Source organism: Bacillus rossius, chromosome 2, assembly GCF_032445375.1.
Source record: "Bacillus rossius redtenbacheri isolate Brsri chromosome 2, Brsri_v3, whole genome shotgun sequence".
In the NCBI taxonomy this organism is placed as follows: domain Eukaryota; kingdom Metazoa; phylum Arthropoda; class Insecta; order Phasmatodea; family Bacillidae; genus Bacillus; species Bacillus rossius.
This window is the reverse complement of record NC_086331.1, coordinates 122,030,109-122,043,163: the sequence shown is the minus strand read 5'-3', so window position 1 is coordinate 122,043,163 and position 13,055 is coordinate 122,030,109. Positions and strand designations below refer to the sequence as shown.

Sequence of the window (13,055 nt, the reverse complement as noted above, 5' to 3'; positions counted from 1 at the left end):
TAATTAATCATACGCTGAAGTAATGCAACAAATGACGTGCGTCATTTATTCAGGCGACTGTGGTTTAGGTGTAATACCGTTGATTACACGCCATGTCGTACAGAGGGTGACGTCACACAATACAGAAATTACACAATTCCCAAGGATAGTTTGAAAGTTACGTAATAAGACGTGGCACAAGTTCACAAGGAAAGTTATGCGAACGTGCGTTGCACAAGTTTATTGAATGTTACGGGGGGACGCGTCGCACAAGTTCACAAAAGAAAACGTTCTAGATTCAAGGCGTCGCACAAAGTTACTAATTATTACGTATTAGCGTGACACTAGGTGTCTCTGAGCCTGGTTACTCAAAAGAGGGGTGAGGGTGATTAGAGGCGGCCAATCATGTATAACAACGTCTCGAGGCGGTGTTCGCGTCCACTGTAGTGGAGCGCGGACCGCAGCTAAATTCGCTCAAAGTTCCCTTACGGGTTGGGGTCAGCGCCGGAGCGACTGGTTTTAATTTAAGTTCTGTTCTTCGGGAGGCGGCCCGTGCCGTATGCTGAAACTACCCCGCAGACCAAGTGTGGTGCAGGGGGTTTTAAAAGTTATGCGGCCGGATTAAGTCCTGGACCGAAAATTGGACCGGGTACGCACGGAGAGGTAATTAAAAAGGTGTTTCGAAGAAGTGACTATAATTACCAGAAGTGAGTTCAATGCAGACAATGGATGTTATCTCTCTGTGGGACGTGCGTCCGCCCCGGTCTACGAGTCACGCTGTACTGGCGTCATGTCATGGCGCCCGGCCGAGGCTCGGTCGCCCTTGCGCCAGGGTTGACCTCATTACGTTAGTTTCTAATGTGACATGTTAATAATAGAATTTAAGGGCGTTAAATTCTTACATTAATTATTAAAGCTTAATCAGGATCACTCGTCCCTTCTACAAATTGAAGTTAGAATGTTTAGGAATTATTTCATTTAAATTTTACGTCACACCAGCGACTGTTCGTCTCTTGCCGGACTGCTCTGGTGGGGGTAATAACACAACACAAGGGGTTAATAATTATGTCACCGGGGTTAATTGACTAATTTAGGCAGAAGGCCGCCAGGGGGACACTCACACACGTCTTGACGTATTTACACACGTGAGTGCCCGGGCACTCTTACGTCGCACTTTCGTTAATCATTTTTAATGTATACATAATATTGTTTAATATTCTGTGTTTGTTTTTACAACGTGGTCGGCTGTAATTTCGGTCTGTTTTTTAGGGGGCCGGGTTCTACCTTGGTTGCTGGTGGCTCGCCTGACTCGGGTGGGCCATGGCTAGGGGCGCGTTCCGTTAGCGGGGTTGAATACTGGCGGTTGCAGGTCGGGCTTTAGGGTGGCCTTCGGTCGGACGACGTCAGTATATTCAAATAAAATTACAGGATGTGATACAGTAGGCTGGTCTGTCACCGAGTCGTAGATTTTTTTACACAAAATAATGGTAGATTTTGGAAATGCAAATTAGATATTAATACAGGGCCTTAAATAACTCACAGTGCCAAAAATTTTACTTTTTGCACCATTAATCTACCCAAAAATTTACACAAAAATATATTTTTTGTCTAGTTCTAATAGGTATACTTTTGCTGAAATTACAAAGTTGACGTCCCCTCGTCCTAAGGTCCCTAGGTCCCTGTCGCAAATTGTCCTGAAACTCGCCCGAATTGCCCGCGTAGCTCCAGTCGTAGAGATAGTGGAGTTCAGGCCAACGTGGTCGGGACCGGAAAGCGTACGACTGGGAGGGGTTATGGTAGGGGTTGGAAGTTCTGGTGGAGGTAGTACGGAAAAGCACTTAATGTCCGTTTCCACGAGCGGGTTTATTTCGCCGAAGCCCTATCGCAGCCTGGCCGACACGTTGCAGGACGAACGTTCTCCCTTGCCGCGACCCAGACTCCCGAATTACAAAATAATGAAGACGCGATCTTGTTGACGAGATTTATTACTGGAATGCCTGTCACAGCCTGGAAGACCATGTCGAGTGATGGACATTTCATCCATGCTGCGACCCGGACTCTGTAATGTGTGCTCGCGAAGCGGAGCGAAGCAAGTCTGCCCCGCGCGGCAGCCAGACAGCAACTGACTCCCCGCCCGCCCGTGCGCCGCTATGCACGGGTCGCGGAGGAGGGGAAGGGGAAACAGGCCGGTGTGGGAGAAACGCGACTCGCGGCGGGCCAGGTTGTGGTTCTACATGTTACACAAGCATTGAAATAACATTACATACATAAAAATACAAATACAAATACAAATGAATGACACATTACAATACACAACATGATACAAAATATGTGGGTGGTCAAGGGCGCACGCGGGTGCGTCCATGATCGTAAGCACTATCACTGCACTGGTAATGCAAGAGAGGGCGCCAACGAGGCATAACGGCCTGAAGGAGCCGGGGAGTCACTTGGGTTGATGTCAAAGTGTTAAATATCACTAAGTAGTAGACAGTTCATTACACTGAACTGTTTCAAGTCATTTAAAATTAATATAGTATCACAACCTGATCCGTAAAATGAACACAGCTTCCCTTTTTAAATAAATTAATATAAATAAATTAAATAAATTAAATAAATTAATATAACCATACCCAGCCTACATTACACTAATAAAATTTAAAGTTGGCTGCAAAATATCAACAATCCATTCGCCGACTTAAATAATGTAATTTCCATACACTTTACATGCGTTTTATCAAAATTTCAACTGCACATTCATTAGTCAACATATTAATTTATTTAAAGGAGATTTAAAATATTCCGTATATACAGCAATTACAAAATATCGAGAACAATAACCGGCCACTTCGTTGAGTGTTATGGCCAATTTTTGCAAAAAAATCCTTTTATCAGCTGATTGAGATCATGTTTTCATAATAAAAGACGAGTAAGCTCTTTATGGTATACGTCTTTGGTGAAAGTTTGCTTTAATGTTTTTTTTTGCAATGACGTCTTTGGTGTTGTAGTTTTCGTTGTTTGTTTTGTTGAAACGTCATTAGTTTTGGGTACAGTGGAACACGTGCTGTTTATGGAAGATTCTACGTTAACATCGTGGTGATAAAGTGAGAGAAAAATTTATTATATTGCTAATTTTTGAAATAAATATGAATAACATGGAGTTTAAATACAGCCAACAAAATTAGGAGTTTCGAAATATTACGTTTTTGTGGGAAGTGATAAGCTTAGGCTTGGTGAAAATGCCTGAGGTATTTGTGAAATTGTAAAATCATTCAGTTGGTCAATTTTCAATGAAAAATTAAAAAAATTAGTTTGTTAATACTTGCTTGGCTTCTTGGTTGTAGCCGTGTCCTTGGAGAATAATTCACCGACGTTAACATTATTAATACTACCAAAAACATTAAATGAATGATAACTAATATGTTGCCAACGTAGGTTGCCCTTATAATATAGAATATGCCAAAGCAGAGCTTGATGATGAGCCTGAAGTTGTCCAATAGTAGCAGTAGGTAGGTCATTGCGTATGATACATAGGTGGGGTAATCTCCTAGTTTAGCTGCTTTTTTGCAAAAGAAAAATTACGATATGGTTTTTTTAAATAGCACCTCTCACGTTCTTCTATTTAGCGGGACAACAACTTTTTGAAATTTCTTCTGGAATCTGAGAAACTCACTAGTGTGCAAGACCATTAAAATAAATCGAAAATTACTAAATTTGCTTTAACAAGGAGATTACTGCAAACGTAATAATTTTCCATAAATGTTTTTTTTAATTGTTAACTTGCTAAACCACACAATTTTTCTGACTTCAAAGCCATTCTCCACTACCATCATCCTAGGATTCAGCTGGAACATAAACGGTCATTGTTGACTGGAAGTGCACCAAGTATCTTATTAAAATCGCTTGGTACCTGTTGCCATGGGACAGGTTCTGATTTTAAGGCCCTTGTCATTATTGAGGGAAGCTATTTGCAAGTACATTAGATATTTGCGCATGACGGTGCCCACCTTACTTGAAATTTAACATTGAAACTGTTAATTACATGTGAAGTTCTTGAAATATTGGAATTTCATGTACAGGGTTCTCAACGATAGGGAAAACTCAGGGAAATTTGTTGTGCGGCAATCACAGTGTGTGTATATATATTTACATACATGTATCACAAGCACATTTTTTCTTAAAAACAAAATCGGAAAGTTGGGGTGCGGGTCGTACATGTAAATCAAAGTAGTAGATAAGCCACGAGTCCGGGAAAATTTGGTTCACCATACAGCTGTGACATGCCGAATTTCATGCTAGGCGGCCCCGGACCGTGCCGAGCTGCGCCAAGCCAGTTGTAGAAAATGGCGGCACCATAGTTCGTATACGTTTGGCCGTTTGTGTCATAACTTTTAAGTATCCAGTATGCTGGAAACTTTTTGAAGATTGTTTAGTGAACATATTTTCATTTATTTAGATGTATTTTTTCAAAAGTGCTGCAGCTGTAGTGGTGTTTTTGTATCACTGTAATTTGTGTTGTTGGTAGTATTATGGTTTCATGACGAGATTTTTGCCTATCAAACACAACAAAACACCGCTAAAATAGTTAAACATTGTGTTATTCTGAGTCAAGAGTTCTACAGAAGCAGTTAAATATATTTGAAATTTTTTAGTCAATTGTGAGAAGTGTTTTTTTCCCCAGAAGAAATCAACGGTGGTCCTCTTATTATTTTCTCATTAGAGATATAGGTTACGTTCATGGGTGTGTGCTAGCACAGTTTCCTTAATTGTGCAATGAAATCACGGTGAAACTTGTGAGACTAAGCGATTCAGTATCGAATGTGTTTTGCTACTCTACATTAGGCCTTGGCCTATTCTTGATAGTCTGAGTGGATAATTGTGTGACATTCACAATGTCTAAATTCAATCCTGCTTGGCTAGATGGATCACTGTTTCCTGACTGGAAAAAGTGGCTACGTCGTGTTGAGGTTGATGACAATAGTGCAAAGTGTACTTTGTGTAAAAAGGTATTTTCTTTGAGTAGTATGGGTAGGCAGTCTGTGAAGAGCCATCAAGAAGGGAAATTTCACATACAGTTGGTTACTCCGAGCAGTATTTCTGCATCTATGTCAGCATACTTAACAAAGCCTTTAAATCACCAAGAAACGAAGGGATCAATTATTTCAAGAGTTTCCACAGTACCAAATTCTGAATTAGCATCCAGCACACCAGCATCCTGTTCATTGTTAACTGGATCATCATCATCATCATCATCATCATCATCATCATCATCATCATTCAGTGCTCTCAAAGAGGCATCTTCAGGCATGGTAAATAAAATATATTTTCAGGGAGACAGTGATGTCAGAAAGGCAGAAATATTGTGGGCATTACATGTTGTTATGAAAAAAGACAGTTTTAATAGCCAACAAGGAATAAGCAATTTGTTTGCTAAAATGTTTCCATATAGTTCCATTGCACAAGAAATGTAGCTTAGTAGTACCAAGACTGCATACTTAGTTACTTGCCCCATATTTTTTCCACAAACTTACGGATGAAATCAGATCCACAAAATACATTGTTGCATGCTTTGATGAATCCTTCAATAGGGTATCAAAGGTACAACAAATGGACATAGCTGTACGTATATGGGACGTCAACAAAAATCAAGTAATGACCAGGTACTGGAATTCTTCATTTTTAGGCCATTCTACAGTTGATGATCTCTTAGAAGGGTTTCAACAGGGACTATAGGATGTGGAACTATCCAAAAATATACAAGTATCCGTGGATGGGCCGAATGTCAATTGGTTGTTCATGAAAAAATTGAATGCAAAAACTAAGGTGTGCGAAGAAGATCCAGATATATTAGACCTGGGATCTTGTGGTCTCCATGTTGTTCATGGTGCCTTTCAAATGGGTTTTAGAAAGACCGGGTGGGATGTTGTTCAATTTTTAAGGGCCATATATTCTGTGTTCAAAGACTCACCTGCTCGACGATCAGACTTCAGACAAGTTACAAGTTGCAGTGTTCTTCCGATCAAATTTTGTGATTGTCGGTGGTTGGAAAATGTCCCAGTGTGTGAGAGAGCAATACAAATTTTTCCTCACTTGAAAAATTTTTTTAAGACCAGTAAATTACCTGCTACATATTTTGTTGAGAAAGTGAAGGATTGTTTGAGGGATCCTTTGTTGCTAGCTAAGCTGAGTTTTTTTTCCTGACAATGGCTTCTTCACTTAAACCATTTTTAAAGAAGTTCCAAACATCGAAACCAATGTTACCATTTCTGCATAAGGAATTGGGGGACTTGCTAAGAGAGTTGCTGGGACGTTTCATTAAGATAGAAATTTTGAAAGCCAAGACAACTGCATTTCAGCTTATTAGTATTAATTTGGACGATGTAAGTCTGGGACTTCTACTCTCAAAGTTGAATATTGGATTTGCTGCAAAGCATGAGTTAGGTGAGGTTGATGTAAAAGAACTTCAGAAACAAAGGTTCCTAACAGAATGCAAAACATGCATGGTTCAGATTGCCAAGAAACTTGTTGAACGTAGCCCAATAAAATACAAAATGGTTAAAGCTGCTTCTTGTTTGGACCCTAGAAAATTGTTGGACAAACAGGAAGAGTGTAGGACAAGCATGGATACATGTTTGCAAATTCTTATGTCTGCCAAGCACCTAACTGCTCTTCAATCTGATAGAGCTAGTGTTCAGTTTACCAAATTTGTTACTAATATCAATTCTGACAAACTTGCATCATTTCATGTACACAATAACAGATTGGACACTTTTTTTGCAGATATGTTGAGTGGAGAAGAACAGTTTAAAGATATATGGCTTGCAGTGAAAATTATATTAATTCTCTCACATGGTAATGCTTTTGTGGAATCTGGATTCTCCATCAATAAGGAGATGCTTGTTGAAAATCTCCATGAGGAATCTTTGATTGGCCTGCGACGAGTTTGGGATGGAGTTAGTAATGCTGGTGGTGAAAATTGTATTCAAGTATATCAGGAAATGATAAAATATTCCAGAGGAGCAGTTTCAAGGTACAAAGGTGCCCTGGAGCAAAATTTTCAAAATGAAGAAAAGGACAAGAAGTTGGACAGATATTGTAAGAAAGAAAGAAAACGCAATACTGTAGGAATTCAAGAGCTGCTAAATAAAAAACTGGAATTAGAGAAACAAAAAGAGCATTTAGAGATGAAAATTAAAAAAATTAAGAAAAATATGTAATGGGCTTAAAGAATAACCAGTACGTACATATTTGTAATATTTTGTGAATGTATGTAAATTAAGAAAAATATGTAATGGGCTTAAAGAATAACCAGTACGTACATATTTGTAATATTTTGTGAATGTACATTGAATATGCAAGATACCTAAACATTTTTTTCCTATGCAGCAGAAGTGGTATAACATTAGGCCTATGTATCTATCTCTAAATGTTCACAGCAATTTAGCAGGTAATAAAATAGCTGATAATACCCTTATGTTAGCATAGGTATGCCTGTATATTATGTAAAATTGTTCTTATTGTGATTAGTTTATTGCATTATTTTTTTTTAATTTAGCACAGGGAAAATATATTATAGGACAGGGAAAACTCAGGGAAATTTACTGAAACAAGTTGGTGGGAACCCTGACGTATTATTTATATCAAACTCAGAAATTGATTAATCTAACATAAAAATTGACTTAGATCCTGTATAAAAATATAACAGAACCCTCGCCAGTTTAACCTTACCAAAAAAAACCTATTTAATAACTTATTGTTTCGCACTTACAAGAACATGTAAAATTATCAGTTTCACTATGAAATAAATATAAATTGGATAAAATACTTCTGTGTCAGCTATTCTATGTGGAGAAAAAGGCTCCAATCTCCGCAAGTTCAAACTCTGTACTTAATTCGGAAGGAGAACAACTTTTCTGCAAAAATTACAAGAAAAATTTTAAAATGATTTATTATATTTTATTTCAGGTGTTCCAATCATTATCATGGAGGGTGTTGTGATACCTCAAGTAGTGAATTTACAGTATTTTCAATGAAGCCAGTCACACAATACCGTCCACAATATTTTTAAGTATTATAAATGTTGCTAACATAACCGAACCAACGGTCTACATTATTGTAAAGTAATTGTAACTTAACTAACGTAATCAATCAGCTGATAGATTTTTAGCTGTGGTTGCTAGTTTTATGCTTCCTTTTTCATAATTTTGCTATTCTCCATTTCTCCTTCACGCACCTAGCTACTATTCTTCTCTGCACTCCAAGTAATTTTTCAAGCACCGCTGGGTATGAATCCCGCACTACCTCAGCATACTCCAGCATGGGGAGTACCATGGTGGTTGTCCTGCAGTACACTACCTCCCTTCACTATGCTGTTCAGCATATCCGGACCTGCCTGTTCTCCACTCCACTCACACCACATTTCATTGGAACACTATCCCTAGATATTTTTAGCTTTTCGTTTCTCCCATATGTTCTTCTCTCTGCTGTAGACCATCTTATTTATACTGTTTTCTTATATGAAAACCTGAATACCCTTGTCTTGTTCTTATTATTTTATTTCAACCACTGTTATAATCCATCAAAGTCCATCAAAGTCTCTCTCCACTGCTTCTTCACAGAGTAGTCTGCAAAAAGGGCTTATACTCCTCGCCTTATGTACCAAAATATCAGAGTTAAGAGATTTTGCCAAAATCAGGGGAGAAGTGGTAGGGGAAGAAATAGAGGGGAAACTATGTAAGTGGTGGTGGAGGGGAATAGTGGGGAGGAGAGGTGAAGACCGAAGCACCACGGCGTGTTCTGAACGTTGCTTACTCAATTGAACATGTATTTATCAGAAATAGTTTTTAATTTGTAAGCAATGTGTTAAAAAAAATTTTCCTTGCTGTGATAGTAATAAAATAAAACTTTATTTTCATGAATTTAAAACAAAAAAAAAGCATAGAAGATCAGATGTATAGGCTATTCCATTGTGACTGGTGGGACATTTGACTCCAGGATACAACCAACATTTTAATCACAGCTCTTAATATTATTTGATATATAACAGTAAATTTTATTTTCAATTATACTGGAAGAACATAATTTTACCAAAAAGAAGCGTTTAACAATTCAACCATTTTCTATATTAAATAATTGTTGAAACAGTTTTGACTGATAAGGACATAATTTTCCCTCTATTCTGTCTTATGTTGATTCAATTTGTGATTCAGTACGACTACAAATTTTCAGTGTAAATTTTTTTTGTGATAATTGTTTAAAGGAAAAATCAAGTATTTAGACCTACTAAAAATCTAGATAATCAAAATGAAATATAAAGGAAACACTTAATAAATTGAATCACATTATAAACTTTTATAAATACCATAATAATAGGTTAATAATTCTGATAATACCATACTTGTAACAGTTTTTCATTTCTTCGTATGTTTTTTAATCTTTACTAGTATTTTCAGATGTTTTTTGGTTAGTGGTGGGACTGACCACATGTGTCTATTTACAGTAGAAAACTGTAATGAGAATACTTACATTTTAATCTAATTTTTCAGTATTTAGCTGCCCAAAAACACATACGAGATGATAATATGAGATGCAGGCTGCAGCTGTCGAACCACAAGTAAACAGTGTTGCCAATAGCATTTTTTTTTTAAACTGGGCAATGCATTGAATTGCTGACTTTCGAACAGCTAAAGCTTGTATTTTGTCAGTTAAAAAAATTATACTAATTTTTTTAAAAATTAATATAGGTTTAAGGAAAAATGGTGTGTGATAAAATTAAAAAAAATTGATTGAATTACACTTTTGCATGAAATGGCCAATATATGTGTATATATGTGTGTATGTATATAAATTTTATGAACTCAACAACAAGAAGAGAAACTAAAAAACATAAATTTCTCAGTTAGTTTCTTACACTCTTATCACTTGTAAGGCAATACCACCATAACTTATGAGAAGGGATTCTAACAGTATGAAATTACATGATAAATAGCACAATATTTCTTGAGTAAATAAAGCAAATTTTTCGAAGCAAAAATAGAGTTAGGCTCAACAAAGTTAGGCAAAATGGAGATAGGAAAAAAGCAGCTAGCTAGGCCAATAAACAAATATTCTATTTTAGGAAAATGGTTAAGTAAAATGCAATTTGGTTAAATAAAGTTATGCGAAACAAAATCAGGCCTAATGCAGTTTTATTGTACAGCTTGAGTAAACTTTAATTTTAAGAACATTGTAGTGAAGGGAATTCCAATTATGCACAGTGATGTTACGCACAATGCTTGTAGCAAAGTGCAGCTATGTAAGAGGAAACAGTGCGTGTACAGTATTCTGTTGTATTGCTTGGTAAGTGCTGAAGGCATGCTGATGGAAGGATCGGTGTGCACAGCAGGCGAGGCTCGCAGCATGGAGCCGTTGCATGGCCTGGCAGTGCGGCCAGACACGCCAGCCATGACGCCTGCCCATCTTCCCCACTCGCCCTTGCCCGTGGCGGGGTCAAGCCAGCCGGACCTGCTGATGGCTTGCTCTCCACGCGACATGAAGTCTCCCGCGCCGGCCGCCAGCCCGGGAAGGCAGTCGCCTGCTCACTTTGGTTACCAGCCCTCCAACAACACAGCTTTGTTCCAGGTGAGAGCACTGCTATAACAGGGTCTCACTCTGAAACCAGGCATTGGCTGGGTATGTATTAGTAGTTAACCTTCTGAAACCAGGTACCTATCAAATATGTAATAATAGGTCCTTTTTTAAACTAGGTATAGGCTACGTGATAACAGATTACCATTCTGAAACTATGTTTTAGCTATGTAATGACAGGGTCTCCTTTTTGAAATTGGTATCAGTGATGTAATAACATGGTACCCCTTGGTAACTACTTAACTGTAATGTTACAGGGTCCCACTCTGAAAGTAGGTGCCCTTATGTTATAATGGCTGCAAACTGAAACTAGGTATCTGCTATGTTATAACAGGGTCCCCTTTTAATTTAGGTATCAGCTATGTAATAACAGGGTCCCCTTTTAAATTTAGGTATCAGCTATGTTTTAAAATGGTACCATTCTTCAAATAGGTATGGAGTATGTTTTAAAAAGGACCCTATCAAAAACTAGATAGCCTATTAGCTATGCAATAACAGGGTCCCCTTTTGAATTTAGTTATTAGCATGTAATAAACGTGACCCTGTCTGAAACTAGGTATGGGCTATTAAATAATGTCCCCTTTTTAAACTAGGTATGGGCTATGTTGTAACAGGGTTCCTCTCTAAAAGTAGGTATGGGCTATGTTGTAACAGGTTCCTGTCTAAAAGTAGGTATGGGCTATTTTGTAGCAGGGTTCCTCTCTAAAAGTAGGTCTGGGCTATGTTGTAACAGGGTTCCTCTCTAAAAGTAGGTATGGGCTATGTTGTAACAGGGTTCCTCTCTAAAAGTAGGTATGGGCTATGTTGTAACAGGGTTCCTCTCTAAAAGTAGGTATGGGCTATGTTGTAACAGGGTTCCTCTCTAAAAGTAGGTATGGGCTATGTTGTAACAGGGTTCCTCTCTAAAAGTAGGTATGTTGTAACAGGGTTCCTCTCTAAAAGTAGGTATCAGCTGTGTTGTAGCAGGATCACACTGTGAAACTAGGTATCATCTATGTTATCACACCAACCCTTTCTGAAACTAGTTATTGGCTATGTGATTAAAAGGTCCTCTTTTAAAACTACGTATCAGATGTGTTATAACCATGTCCTCTTCTGAAACTAGGAATTGGCTATTTAATAACAGGGTCAACTTTTAAAAAATAGTTATTGGCTTTGTTATACAAGGTAGTTTTCTGAAAATCAGCTGTGTTACATCAGGATCTCTCTTTGAAACTAGGTATTGGCTAAGTAATAACTGAATCCCGTTTTGAAACTATGAATCATTATAACAACAGGGTCACCATTTAAAATTAACTATTGGCTTTGTTTTAACAGCGTCCCACTCCGAAATTAGGTATCTGTCATGATATAACAGGTTCCCTCTCTGAAACTACGAATTGGCTATGTAATAACAGGTACCTACTGTGAAACTAGGTGTCAGCTATGTATTAACAGGGTCCCCTTCTTAAGCTAATTATCAGCTATGAAATACCAGGGTCCTTTCTAAAAATTAGAATCAGCATTTTCATGCATTGTCCATTTTTAAAAATAGGTATCAGCTATGTTATCACAGTGTCACCTTCTAAAATTTTTATAAATGTTTTCTTATTAAAGGATCCCACACTGAAAGTAGACCATCTGAAACTAGGTGTGAACTGTGTAATAACAGGGTCATCTTCTACAAATAGTTATTTATCTTTTTTATTACAGGGACCCACTCTGAAAGTAGGTATCAGCTATGTAATCCCCAGGTCCCTTCTAAAACAAGGAATCAGCTGTTGAATGACATAGTGCCCTCCTGAAATAGGTATTTACAATGTTATAACTGGGTCCCACACTGAAACTAGGTATAGGCTATGCTATAATGGGGTCCTTTTTTGAACCTAGGTATTGGCAATGTTATAATCAGGGGCGCAGCAACTAAATTTACAAAAGGGAAAAGGGGGGGGGGGGTGGCAATATACCTTTTTATAAAGAATCATCGATCCCCTTTTTTGTAGCGGGGGGTCTGGGGGTCCTGCCCCGGGAAAAATTTGTATTTCAAGGTGGAAAATGGTGCTATTTAAGCAGTTTTATTATCTAAAAATTGATTACACAGCACTTTCTTTGCCCCGTTTGCCCCCACTTCAAGGTTTCAGAGGGGGGGCAAAATACCCTTGCTCCCCCCCCCCCCCCCCCTGTTGTTGTGCCCCTGGTTATAATGGTAACACTCTGAAACTAGGTACTGGATATGTTATACCAAGGTCCCTTTCTAAAACTAGGTATCAGCTATGTAATGGCAAGGTCCCCTTCTAAAACTTCGTATCATCAATAGATTAGCCATGTCTTCTTCTGAATCTAGGTATCAGTTATGTAATTACACTAAAACTAGCTCTAGGTTATGTAATAACATTGTTACCTTTTAAAATTTGATATCAACTTTATAATAACAAGGTCCACTTCTGAAACTAGGTATTGGGTATTTTATAATA

The 13,055-nt window shown here is 38.0% G+C and overlaps 1 protein-coding gene across 2 annotated transcripts in view; it reads left to right on the top strand.

The window, feature by feature from the left end:
- Positions 1-2,951: 2,951 nt before the first annotated feature.
- The window catches only part of LOC134529717 (ATP-dependent helicase brm-like), a 127,073-nt gene continuing 116,969 nt past the window's right edge, over positions 2,952-13,055 (top strand). Inside the window, exons 1-2 of one of the 2 annotated variants that reach the window (XM_063364090.1) lie at positions 2,952-3,080; positions 10,361-10,596. In XM_063364090.1, coding sequence (XP_063220160.1) covers positions 10,375-10,596 — 222 coding nt within the window. In that variant the 5' untranslated portion in view covers positions 2,952-3,080; positions 10,361-10,374. Of the gene's footprint in view, positions 3,081-10,357; positions 10,597-13,055 lie in introns of both variants that reach the window. The other variant, XM_063364089.1, reaches the window with a different exon arrangement.